Source organism: Moschus berezovskii, chromosome 1 (assembly GCF_049115385.1).
Source record: "Moschus berezovskii isolate FMDL1 chromosome 1, NW_MosBer_1.0, whole genome shotgun sequence".
Taxonomy (NCBI): Eukaryota; Metazoa; Chordata; class Mammalia; order Artiodactyla; family Moschidae; genus Moschus; species Moschus berezovskii.
In genome coordinates, this window is record NC_142460.1 from 94,830,639 (window position 1) to 94,843,317 (window position 12,679).

The window sequence follows — 12,679 nt, forward strand, 5'->3', positions numbered from 1 at the left end:
AGGTTCTTTTATTTCTGGTTGTTTATATTTTGCCCCATTTGTTTTATTCTTTCTCCGTTTTTTTTCTGAAATATTTGAGAATATGTTCACATTATCATGCCCCTTTGCCACTGAATGTTTTAATATATATTTCCCCAAAGTCATTCTCTTATCCAGCTAAGCACAGTAGACCAAGAAATTTAACATTGATGCAATATTATCTAATCCATACCTGTATTCAAGTCTTGTCATGTATCCCCAAAATAACCCTTATACCCATTTTCCCCCCTAGTCTCTTGGCCCAGGATCTAGTCCAAGCTCACAAACTTCATTTAGTTATCATATCTATTTTGTCATCTTTAATTCAGAATACTATGTTCAGCCTTTTGGGGGGGCTTCTTGATATTGACATTTATGAAAGAAGATAATCAGTTATATGGGTTTGTCTGATATATTCTCATTAGACTCAGGCTATGCATTCTTGGCAGGAATATCAAAGAAGTGATGCTGTGTCCTCCTGAGTACATCATGTAAGGAGACAAGGTGTTGGTTTGTTTCAGTATTGGTGATGTTAACATCAAAATAAACAATGATGGTAATGAGATATGATCTGTTTAATCGTATGAAAATTCACAAGACCATATACTGGAAATAAACAAGTAATTGGGAGAGAAGGGAAAGCTCTTGCTTATAGTAAAATGCTAACTAACAATATAGAAGGAATGATTGGCTTATACAGGGGAAAGACCCTGGTCTTCCTGACATTTTAGAATAACTTTTCGTTGGGGGCCTGTTCTGTGTTCCAAGCTGCTTACCGGTTATCTCTGACCTCTGCTCGCTCGATGCCAGCAGCACTCTCCCACTTGTGACATCCGGAAATATCTCCAGACATTGTGAAACGTTCTCTAGGGGTCATACTCACTGTGGTTGCGAACCACTGAATGTGACAGTCTTTAGTGAATGCTAAAACTAGTGAATGAAAGTCAATAAGAAACAGGATTTTTTACACAGTCTTAGCATCTTTCTACAAATTACTTATTAATTACAAAGAGAAAAATAGAAATATTACAGTGGAGAAACTTGGCAGCCACCACCTTAATAAGTGATCAAAGGCTTTTTTTAATGTTACTGTTATGTTTATATAGTTTCAAACTTTTGTTAAGGTCTTCTTAAGAGGAAGAAATATGTATTATTTTAACTGTAGCTTTACAATGAAACATTCAGAAATAAATTCTTAGTTAAACATATAAGGGTGGTGATGATATATTTAGTATGCTTTTTTACTTGTACTAGTGTTTCCTTTGAATTTTAGTAGACTAAAAAGTACTCCTGAGCCATTTCTTGAAAAAGCTTAAATTGTTCACTTTTACAGATTACTTAAACATGTATGGCACCTGGCTTGGTTTTTGGTGATTTTTCATGTTAAAGTTTTGTTAGAGAAAAATAGTTTTTCTAAGTTCCTAAATGAATTTGATTATGTATTTTATAATGACAAATTAATTTAGATACAAACCTTTTCTGTCTTTCTTCTCAATGTAGTGAGTTTAAATCCAGCCTGGAAGGAACTTGTGGCACAAAGACCACCTTCAGGTCTTATATCTGGAGCCCTTCTCTTCTCCGTTTTGTCTCAGATTATCATTTCCATTGGATTTCAGTCTTTGGGTTTCTTTTGGGTCAAGCAACAGACTTGGTATAAAGAATCACATCCGTATTCAGAGTAAGTTTGGTCAATCCATTAAAAAAAACGTGTAGAGTGTGTGGGGTTGCAAAGAGTCGGACATGACTTAGTTAACAACTGAACAACAGCAGCAATGTTTATGCATGTAAAAATATGTTTAAATTTATGTAAAAATTGCATGCAGCTTGATTACACATTTAAATATTTTGACCTGCATTTGACTTTATCTATAGGAAGATGGTCAGGCCAGGTCCTGATAATCATGACCCAGATAGACCAGTTTCTTAAATTGCTACTGAACCTTGCTTTCCTTATGTGTAAATGAGAAAAGTGAAATTAATTACTAGGGTCTCTTCTAAACTCAAGAGTATCTATGTGTCTAACTTCTTTATCCTCACTTTGGGAAATGACATTTTGAAACTTAAAAAATTTGAGTAAAAGTACTAAGTGGATCTTTTATTTGTTTATGAGCTGAATGTTTTCCAGTTCACAAATTACAACATTTTTTAAATTAATTACACATAGGTAAACATAAAGTCTCTTTACCTTTACTATGCTGAAAGTGCATGCTCAGTCACTCAGTTGTGTCCAGCTCTTTGGGACCCTGTGGACTGTAGCCGGCCAAGCTCTCTGTCCATGGGATTCTCCAGGCAAGAATATTGGAGTGGGTTGCGACTTTATCCTCAAGAGGATCTTCCTAACCCAGGGATCAAACCTGCTTCTCCTGCATTGGCTGGTGGATTCTTCACCACTAGCGCCACTGGGGAAGCCCCATGCTAGAAGGACTCTGCAAATTAAAAGAGTGGGGAAAGGGTTTATTAAAAATAAGAGGGGCTTATTAATTAATGAAGTTTCTTTCTTCTAATTTTTTAAAATTGACTGGAATGTGACTAGAAAGAAACATTGGTTTCCTTTGGGACATAGATACTGTGTTTACTAATACAAGGGTTTTTTTTGTGTGTGTTGTAGTGCTTTTAATACAACAGGAAGCCTAGATGGGAATTCTTCACATTTGAATGATGAAACCAATCCAGATAAACATAACATAGAAAATTATGAAAATACCACAGTATTTTTTATCTCCAGTTTTCAGTACCTCATAGTGGCAATTGCCTTTTCAAAAGGAAAACCCTTCAGGCAACCTTGCTACAAGAATTGTAAGTCTGGCATTAACTGTGATTTCCATCTTGCTTCCCTTCTTCAAAAGTAATGCAGGATTAAAGTTAAAACTGTCCTTTCAAAATAAATAGATTTTCACAAATAGAATGAACCTAGTGATTTAGATGTTTATGGTCTTGTTTTATTCTCATGATAGCTGCCACCCTAGGTTTAAAATTAAAGTCAGCAGTTCTAAACATTCCTGGTTTTCACATCCTATTCCTCTGGCTCCAACTTTTATTTTTACAGCCCATTGGAAAGTTAGAATTAGAAGCAAGAACAGAGGCTCCTCACTTGGAACAGTGGGTATTATACTTTCCTTCTGGGTGGTCTGCACAGTACCAGCTCTTTTCTCATTTTTGACACCGTTTCAGCCAGTATTCACCTGGAGTTCTCCATTTCTGTCACCTTTGCATCTGCCGCAGAAGGGGCCAGTAGAATGGAGGCTTGTGCCTATGAAAACTTGTTTGCCTGTGGCTGTAAGAGACAGCATTTTGATTGATCACAGTTAGGGTTTTTGGGGGGAAGAAGATCATTCACCTTATGTAAGTTGCTGGTTTTAAGAAATTGAAACTGCAGTAATTAATATACCAAACAACGTTAATTTTTTTTTTTTGGATAGGACTTTAGACTTTTGCAGTATCTTGGGGTGAATAGTAGCTATTCTCTTGCTGTAAGGAAGTCCCAGTGTTCTGGCTGGCGCAGTGTTGGGTCGCAGCTTTTGGTGTCTCATAGGAGGGATTACTGTGCACATCTCTGCCTCATGTAGCGTTTACAAAGCATATTCACATGCATTGTCTTATTTAGTCTTTACTCTCTGGTTCGTATGGCAGGTTTTATTACTTTATATTTTAAGCAGGCAAGACTGTTCAAAAAGTTAAATGCCAATAATAATTGAAATTTGTTTTTACTTTTTTCCTTAAAAAATGAGCTGATATTTCTTATCTAACAAATGAAGACTGTATTACTGAAAATCATATTAAAACCATTGGGGACAAAAGGGCTTACATAGAAGGTTTATCATTGTACTTTTTAAGAGAACTTCATAACTAAAGTTACATTATTATAAGATGAACTTGTCAAACTTAAGGTTGATATATTTTATCTTTAGTTGGGTATCTTAAAATTTCAAGGAAATACTGAGCATGCCCAAGGGCAACTAAAACATCTATCAAAGAGCAAAACTAGTTGGTAATAAGCAAGACAGTCACACCAGGAAAGTTCATTTTAGAGATCTAAGTAAGTCCACCCTATTAGATATTAGATGCCTATATTCAAATGCATCTTTTATATTATTATGGGAAACTTCAAAAAAAATTAAAGGCTTAAATATTTTGTATTCCCATTTAACTTCAAATTGATTTAAATAAACTCAATTGTTGATGGCCGTACTTTTTTTTTTTTATGTATGTTAAAAATGATATTTTAGTAGAAATGTAGACACAAAACCTCTGTCCTTACTATTAGCAGCTTGTACGTTTCTGTCAGTAGTTATGGAAGTGCATACTGTCATAAAACATGCCTCCTGGAAAATGTAATAGAAACAGGAAAGTCAACATATACTAATACATACTTTGCTGATTTTCACATCTTGTCTGTCTGTCTGTGATTGAAGTCCCCTGATCTTGGAATGTAGTTGATACTGGTAAGTAAAGAAAGAAAAGTAGAGAAGAAAGTAAGAAATGACAGAAATAAAGTATTACTGTATAAAGTGATATACAATGTAAAGTGTAAATACAGATGGAGAAGAGTAGGGGAAAGGTTACGCCTTTCCTAGAGTGGACATTAGCCTTTCCTTTTCTAGGATACAGAAAACAGGTCTTCACTGGGGCCTGCTACTTGCTGTTCTCGATATCAAAACAGTATAATATATTCAGTCTGTCCTGAGGTGGTTTTTTTCAAGAATTAACCTCAATCTTAGGCATGTAAGGCTTTATAGAGTTTTTTGCTCACTTCTAGTGGTTCAGTTTGATTCTAAGTCAAACCTAATTTCAGTCTGGTTACCTGTTTTTGATGTTAGCCTAGTTATATTTTCATGTTTGACTATGCTGTCATTTCAAGGACCAAGATCACGTGAATATAGTTCTAACACACTCTCTTAACTAGATGTGATTTCTTGGGATCTGGCTTCAATTTTTGCTATACTTTGAAAAATTTGATCCCTATAATTTACTGCTTGTGAAATCCAGGTTCTTTTTCAGTTTTTGAAGGCATTATTACTGACTTGCCAGTGTCTCTCCTCTTCAGGCCTGTGTGTATTTCCCTTGCCTGAATTGGTTGGAGCAGATACCTAGAGGCTCTGAAGGATAAGGTGGCCTTTTAAAGACAAGTAACTGGGTAAGGAAGGAAGGATTAGGAATAAAAAGACTTGAAATTTGTGGTTATAGGTCAGACTATTCTGGTTGGTATTTTTGAAGAAGGAGCAAGAGGTATATGTCAGAGCCATAGAAAAGTATTTTGGAGCTATTTACTCTGTATAGGTTTTTATTTTTTGAGTTACTTACTAAGGTAAATATGAAGGAAATCCTTTATGGTGCCTTATTTTGATGCCATATTCCATCAAAAGGAACTGGTATTAAGAACAATTCTGTGACGCCAAGGCTGGGACTTAGGAATAATAAATCTACTCTTTCCTATAGGAACCTCACCATATCCCCATTTTATAGATAAAATTTTAACTTTGAATGACTTGCTGATGTTCACATAGCTTTGTGGCAGTATCTGAAACAGAATCTAAACCTTTAACTTGTGGAATATTCTCTCAGCTACCGATCACCACCAATACAGAGTTTGATAGCTGTCTTCTGGTGAAGAGTATTCCTTGCACTTTGTAGGATTTACTAAGGAATCAGACTGTGTCAGGAGATTCCAGGAGCTGAGAGCACAGTCTCCTAGAAACTCATACCTCTACAAAATGAACAGCTGATTTTTCCATGCTTGGTTGAAATTCTTATTCATTTTTCCATTTTGGTTATTATACAGATCTGCCAGCCATCTACCACCCTTGTCAAATTCCTTTGAACAGTGCCTATTTTTCTCCCCTGGCTAAACAAAGGAAGGATTCAATTATTTATTTTCTCCTTCAGATGGAAATGTTGGCAGATTTTTAGAGGTGTGATCAAAAGTAGTCGTCATAGGAGAAAGACAGATGAGAATTTGAGAATATTGTTGAGGTAGATGTAAGAAGTTTTTCAGCTTGAGTAAAAAAAGAATTTTTTTTTCTTCTGGTAATATGTGAGAACTAGATTGAAAATCTGTTTTTGCTTATCATTGTAAAAATGCAGTAGGATTTGGAAAACATTCAATATAGGCTGTTACTTCATTGAAACAAAACATTTTCTGTCTGTGTCTCTCTCTGGCATTTATATTTGGACCTTTTTTTCTTCCGGTCTTCTTTCTGATTTAGTCTTTGTGTGTTTTGTGTATGTTCATGTACTCCCAGCTCGCAACTTTCCAAACACTTTTTCTTTAAATATTTGAATGGCTGTGTAACATGTATTACTTTTGTTGCTACATTTATTGAATAGAATGTTCTATTTCCTGATCGCAATTTAGTAGAAGTTTGGTAAAAAAAAATCTAGAAAAAATTCCTTCTTTTATCTTAAATGGGTTCCAAATTTTTTACCCTGTTGGTCAGAGGCTCGTAGTGAAAAGATTCCTCACTTATGGCATGAATGTTAACACAACTTTCAGCCTAAGCTGGTGCTGCTGCTGCTAAGTCGCCTCAGTCATGGCCTAAGCTGCTAGAACAATAAATATATATTTATATATATACAGCAACAAATATATGTATAAAACAGTATTGTTTCTATAGAATAATAACAGTTGGCCTATAGTTTTCAATTGACATAGTAACAGATTTCATATTTACAAATGTCTCCCACATTTGAAAATATTGAAACACCCCCCCCCCATTTACAGTCTGTAAGTAGGATATTAAACTTCTTCACTCAATCTGAAGGCTTCACAATAAGGTTTTGATTATATAGGGTCATAGTAAAGTTTGAGTTTGAAGCTGACCTCAAATAGGAACTTATAAATATTCCAGACCAAGGAAAAACAGAGGAGAAAAAGTTGGAATCTGTCAATATAATTGAGATTATCTCTGAGCCCCCCTCATAGCTTGTTACATAAGGGTGTGCTTTTTTTTTTTCCTCCTTGAAGATTTATTTATTTATTTATTTAAGGGTGTGCTTTTATGTGCATGTGATAGTATGTATGTACAGTTAACAAAACTGTCATGAGCAGAGAGTTGTTTGTTTTTGAGTTAGGAAAGTGACACAGAGTGCTGATGGGTGGAATTTACCATCTCTGCCTACAGCAGCAAGCAGCAGGGTTAGCCCACACTTAAAGTAGCAGATCAAGCAGTTCCTGGGTTTTGGCTAGTGTTTTCTGTGGAAATATTTTCATGGAGGAAATTAATGAAAAAGTGGGATTCACTTAAGTATAGAGTATAGAAATGTAAGCATAGATATAGAAATATACTTACATTCAACTTAGAATGCCTCTATTTAGGAGTATAACTAATAACTGATGATAAATATTATCAGCATTTTTACAGTCAACAATAATTGTCTTTGCATATAGTTTTAAATGATAATCTCATTTTGCTGTAAACAGTCTGGTCTCCTGTTTGTGAATTATAGATTGGCTTGATTATCTTATAAAATGACTATCTGTGATAAGTATAAATAAATGTTCATAAAGGCCCATCCCTTATTTTTTTTAATAAATGCTGATTATTTTCACATTACATAAATAAATTCTTTGGGCCTGTATGATCTGTCATATTCTAGGAAATATCATATAACACACATTTTATATACTTCATCCACCTAAATAGAAGTATTCAAATCAAATTTAGGATTGACACTATACCAGTTGTTATTATATGCATTTTTACTTAAAGGAACTCCCTAATTTAATTGTTTTACTTTCTTTTCCAGATTTTTTTGTTGTGTCTGTGATTATGTTGTATGCTTTCATATTATTCATCATGTTGCATCCAGTTGACTCTATTGACCAGGTTCTTCAGGTAAGGCTTAAGCACATCAGTTATTACTGGTTGTCTGAAAAGTGATAGGATCTGGGATAGCAGTGGTTAATAAGATAGTAGGGGAAGATGACACATTATTATTACACAGCAGGTGAGAGTGCTGGGTGATTGCTAGGGCTTAAGATTTATCCCCCTCTGTTGCTCTTATGTTACTGCGGGAAGAGACTAAGCTGTGTTTCTTTCTTCTGGTGTGTTCCAGTTCAGTATAATTTTGAGCATGCCCTCTTCAGCTTTCTAAAGTCCCAGTTGTTTTTCAAAGTGTTTGTACCACTGTATGAGAGCTTTTGTTCCACATCATTGCCAACATTTATCTAATGGGTATAAAGATGTCATGTGACTTTATAAGTAATTTTGATACATGGTTGGGTAGGATCCATATCCTCGCCTCACATTGTTGTTCATCATGATCTTTTTGGCTGTTCCTGAGCTTTTCCTCCTCCATATAAATTTTAAGTGTAGTTTGTCAAGTATCAGGAAAAGCCCTTTTGGATTTTTTATTAGAATTACACTGGGTTTATCAAAAATTGAGGTGGAGGCTCTCTCTTACTTCTTCAGAATATCTTTTTCTCTAAAGGCTTTTATACAAGTTTTTATTAGATTTATTCCTATAGTATTAACGGGGTTTGTTCCTCTGATACGTATCTGTTTAAAATTACATCGTGTGATCCTTTTATGCTGGTGAATCAGTGCAGTTATTTGGACATTTATCTCACATCTATCACCTTTGTCAGATTTTATTCTTGGATGTTTAGATTCTCTGGGATTTTGTTTTAGACACTTATCATCTATAAATAGTGACTTTTTTTTGTTTCTCACATTTCAATCCTTATGTCTTCTGTGTATTTTTCATGTCTGTTAACAACATGAATGTTGGTGTGATAGTAATGTCCTTACCTCTATGGGGAGCGTTCCTAGTATTTCACCATTGGATATATTATGGGCTGTAGGTTTCTGGTATATACATTTTACCAGGTTGAGGAAGCTTACTTCTATGGTGTTGGTGACATAAGTATTTAATTTTATCTAATGCTTGTTCTATAGCTGTTGAAATGAGAGCTGAAACACATAGTGTTTCTCCTAGGAGAATGTGGTGAATTACAGTTGACTGATATTCAAATGTTGAACCAGTACTGCATTTGTAGAATAACACCAGTTTGGTCATGATGCATTCTTTTTTATATCTGCCCAATTTAGTTTATTACGATTTTCTTCAGGGTTTTTGCTTTAGGTTGCATGAGTGAAATCAGACTTAGTTTTCTTTTCTTGATGTTATTGACACGTTTGGATATAAAACTTAAATGAACTTTATGGATGAGCTTTATTTCATTGACTTTTCTATATTTTAACTAATTCCTTTAATGGATATTATGTTGTCTCTACTGTTTTGCTATTATAAACAGTGCTCTATTTGCAGATTCTTGCATACTTAATTAAGAAAGACATATTTAGAAGTTAATGTCAGTAGTAGAATTTCTTGGTCAAAAGATAGCAAGAATATCTAGAATCTGAATTTTTATAAACATTGTATTAATGGACTCTGGAGAATTTGGCAGTTTATAGTCTTACTGACAAAACGTGGTCCACTGGAGAGGGAATGGCAAACCACTTCAGTATTCTTGCCTTGACAACCCCATGAACAGTATGAAAAGGCAAAAAGATATGATACTGAAAGATGAACACCCCAGGTCGGTAGGTGCCCAGTATGCTCCTGGAGAAGAGTGGAAAAATAGCTCCAGAAAGAATGAAGAGATGGAGCCAAGGCAAACACAACGTCCGGATGTGGATGTGACTGGTGATGGAAGTAAAATCCGATGCTGTAAAGGAACAATATTGCATAGGAACCTAGAATGTTAGGTCCATGAATCAAGGTAAATTGGAAGTGGTTAAACAGGAGATGCAAGAGTGAACATCGACATTTTTAGGAATCAGTGAACTAAAATGGACCGGAATGGGTGAATTTAAATCATTTGACCATTATATCTACTATTGTAGGCAAGAATCCCTCAGAAGAATTGGAGTAGCCCTCATAGTCAACGAAAGAGTCCAAAATGCAGTATTTAGTGCAATCTCAAAAATGACTGAATGATCTCTGTTCATTTCCAAGGCAAACAATTTAGTATCAGAGTAATCCAAGTCCATGCCCTGACCACTCATGCTGAAGAAACTGAAGTTAAATGGTTCTTTGAAGACATACAAGACCTTCTAGAACTAACCCCCAAAAAAGATGTCCTTTTTATCATAGGGAACTAGAATGCAGAAGAAGGAAGTCAAGAGATACCTGGAGTAACAGACAAGTCTGGCCTCGGAGTACAAAATGAAGTAGGGCAAAGGCTAACAGAGTTTTGCCAAGAGAACAGACTGGTCATTGCAGATACCCTCTACACAAGAGACAACTCTACACATGGACATCACATGTTGGTCAATACCGAAATCAGATTGATTATATTCTTTAACTAATTATGGAGAAGCTCTATACAGTCAGCAAAAACAAGACGGGGAGCTGACTACGGCTCAGATTGTGAACTTATTGCCAAATTCAGACCTAAATTGAAGAAAGTGGTGAAAACCACTAGACCATTCAGCTATGACCTAAATCAAATCCCTTATGATTATACAGTGGAAGTGACAAATAGATTCAAGGGATTAGATCTGATACACTGCCTGAAAAACTATGGACAGAGGTTCATGCCACTGTACAGGAGGCAGTGGTCAAAACCATCCACAAGAAAAAGAAATGCAAAAAGACAAAACGATTGTCTGAGGAGGCCTTACAAATAGCTGAGAAAAGAAGAGAAGTGAAAGGGAAAAGAGAAAAGGAAAGATACATCTATCTGAGTGCAGAGTTCCAAACAATAGCAAGGAAAGATAAGAAAGCCTTTCTCAACGATCAATGCAGAGATAGAGGAAAGCAATAGAATGGAAAAGACTAGAGATCTCTTCAAGAAAATTGGAGATACCCAGGGAACATTTCATGCAAAGATGGGCACAATAAAAGACAGAAATGGTATGGACCTAACAGAAGCAGAAGATATTAAGAAGAGGTAGCAAGAATACACAGAAGAACTATACAAAAAAGATGTTGATGATCGAGATAACCACGATGGTGTGATCACTCACCTAGAGCCAACATCCTGGAATGTGATGTCAAGTGGGCCTCAGGAAGTATCACTACAAACAAAGCTAGTGGAGGTGATGGAATTCCAGTTGAGCTATTTCAGACCTTAAAAGATGATACTGTGAAAGTGCTGCAGTCAATATGCCAGCAAATTTGAAAAACTCAGCAGTGGCCACAGGACTGGAAAAGATCAGTTTTCATTCCAGTCCCAAAGAAAGGCAATGCCAAAGAATGTTCAAACTACCGCATAATTGCAGTCATCTCACATGCCAGTAAAGTAATGCTCAAAATTCTCCAAGCCAGGCTTCAACAGTACATGAAACAAGAACTTCCAGATGTTCAAGCTGGATTTAGAAAAGGGAGAGGAACCAGAGGTCAAATTGCCAACATCTGTTGGAGCACAGAAAAAGCAAGAGAATTCTAGAAAAACATCTACTTCTGCTTTATTGACAACACCAAAGCCTTAAAATTCTTAAAGAGATGGGAGTACCATAACACCTTACCTGTCTCCTGAGAAATCTGTATGCGGGTCAAGAAGCAACAGTTAGAACCAGACATGGAACAACAGACTGGTTCCAAATCAGGAAAGGAATATGTCAAGGCTGTATATTGTCACCCTGCTTTTTTAACTTACATGCAGAGTACATCATGTGAAATTCCAGGCCGGATGAAGCATAAGCTGGAATCAAGATTGCAGGGAGAAATATCATAACCTCAGGTATGCAAATGACACCACCCTTATGTCAGACAGTGAAGAGGAATTAAAGAGCCTCTTGATGAAAGTGAAAGAGGAGAGTGAAAAAGATGGCTTAAAACCCAGTATTCAAAAAACGAAGATCATGGCATTTGGTCCCATCACTTCATGGCAAATAGATAGGGAAACAATGGAAACAGTGAGAGATTTTATTTTCTTGGGCTCCAAAATCACTGCAGATGGTGACTGCAGCCATGAAATTAAAAGACACTTGCTCCTTGGAAGAAAAGCTATGACAAACCTAGACAGCATGTTAAAAAGCAGACACTACTTTACTGACAAAGGTCTGTCTAGTAAAAGCTGTGGTTTTTCCAGCAGTCTGTATGGATGTCAGCGTTAGACCATAAAGAGAGCTGAGTGCAGAAGAATTGATGCTTTTGAACTGTGGTGTTGAAGAAGACTCTTGAGAGTCCCTTGGACAGGAAGGAGATTGAATCAGTCAATCCTAAAGGAAATCAGTCCTGAATATTCATTTGAAGGACTGATGCTGAAGCTGAAGTGCCAGTATTTTGGCCACCTGATGTGAAGAACTGACTCCTTGGTAAAAGACCCTGATGGTAGGAAAGATTGAAGGCAGGAGGAGAAGGGAACGACAGAGGGTGAGATGGTTGGATAGCATCAGCGAGTCAATGGGCATGAGTTTGAGCAAGCTCCTGGAGTTAGTGATGGATAGGGAAGCCTGGTGTGCTGCAGTCCGTGGGGTCACAAACAGTCAAACACGACTGAGCGACTGAACTGAACTGATAGTTCTTTTTTATGAATTTGCTTTAAACAGTATAGAGTTTGAGTATTACCTCATTGTTAGATCAGTGTCTACTTCATTGTTTAAAGATGGGATTTAAAAAAAAAACAGGGACATGTTAGAATTCATAATCTAGTAGAGTATGGGCTTTTGAATTTGAATAGTAATTGTCTCAAGTTCAGCTGTTTAATGTATGT

At 36.1% G+C, this 12,679-nt stretch overlaps 1 protein-coding gene and 1 long non-coding RNA gene across 9 annotated transcripts in view; one reads left to right on the forward strand and one right to left on the reverse strand.

Moving 5' to 3' along the window:
• Window positions 1–12,679, forward strand: part of ATP13A3 (ATPase 13A3) — a 79,949-nt gene that overhangs the window by 55,286 nt on the left and 11,984 nt on the right. For all 7 annotated transcript variants that reach the window (XM_055407561.2, XM_055407551.2, XM_055407587.2 and 4 more), the window contains 3 exons: window positions 1,519–1,696; window positions 2,627–2,814; window positions 7,762–7,850. In XM_055407561.2, coding sequence (XP_055263536.1) covers window positions 1,519–1,696; window positions 2,627–2,814; window positions 7,762–7,850 — 455 coding nt within the window. The remainder of the gene's footprint in view (window positions 1–1,518; window positions 1,697–2,626; window positions 2,815–7,761; window positions 7,851–12,679) is intronic.
• Window positions 1–12,679, reverse strand: part of LOC148778774 (uncharacterized) — a 63,687-nt gene that overhangs the window by 33,261 nt on the left and 17,747 nt on the right. Inside the window, exons 4-5 of one of the 2 annotated variants that reach the window (XR_016037871.1) lie at window positions 3,201–3,292; window positions 2,204–2,444 (exon numbers count right to left, since the gene is read on the reverse strand). This is a non-coding gene — a long non-coding RNA (uncharacterized LOC148778774). Of the gene's footprint in view, window positions 1–2,203; window positions 2,445–3,109; window positions 3,293–12,679 lie in introns of both variants that reach the window. The other variant, XR_016037872.1, reaches the window with a different exon arrangement.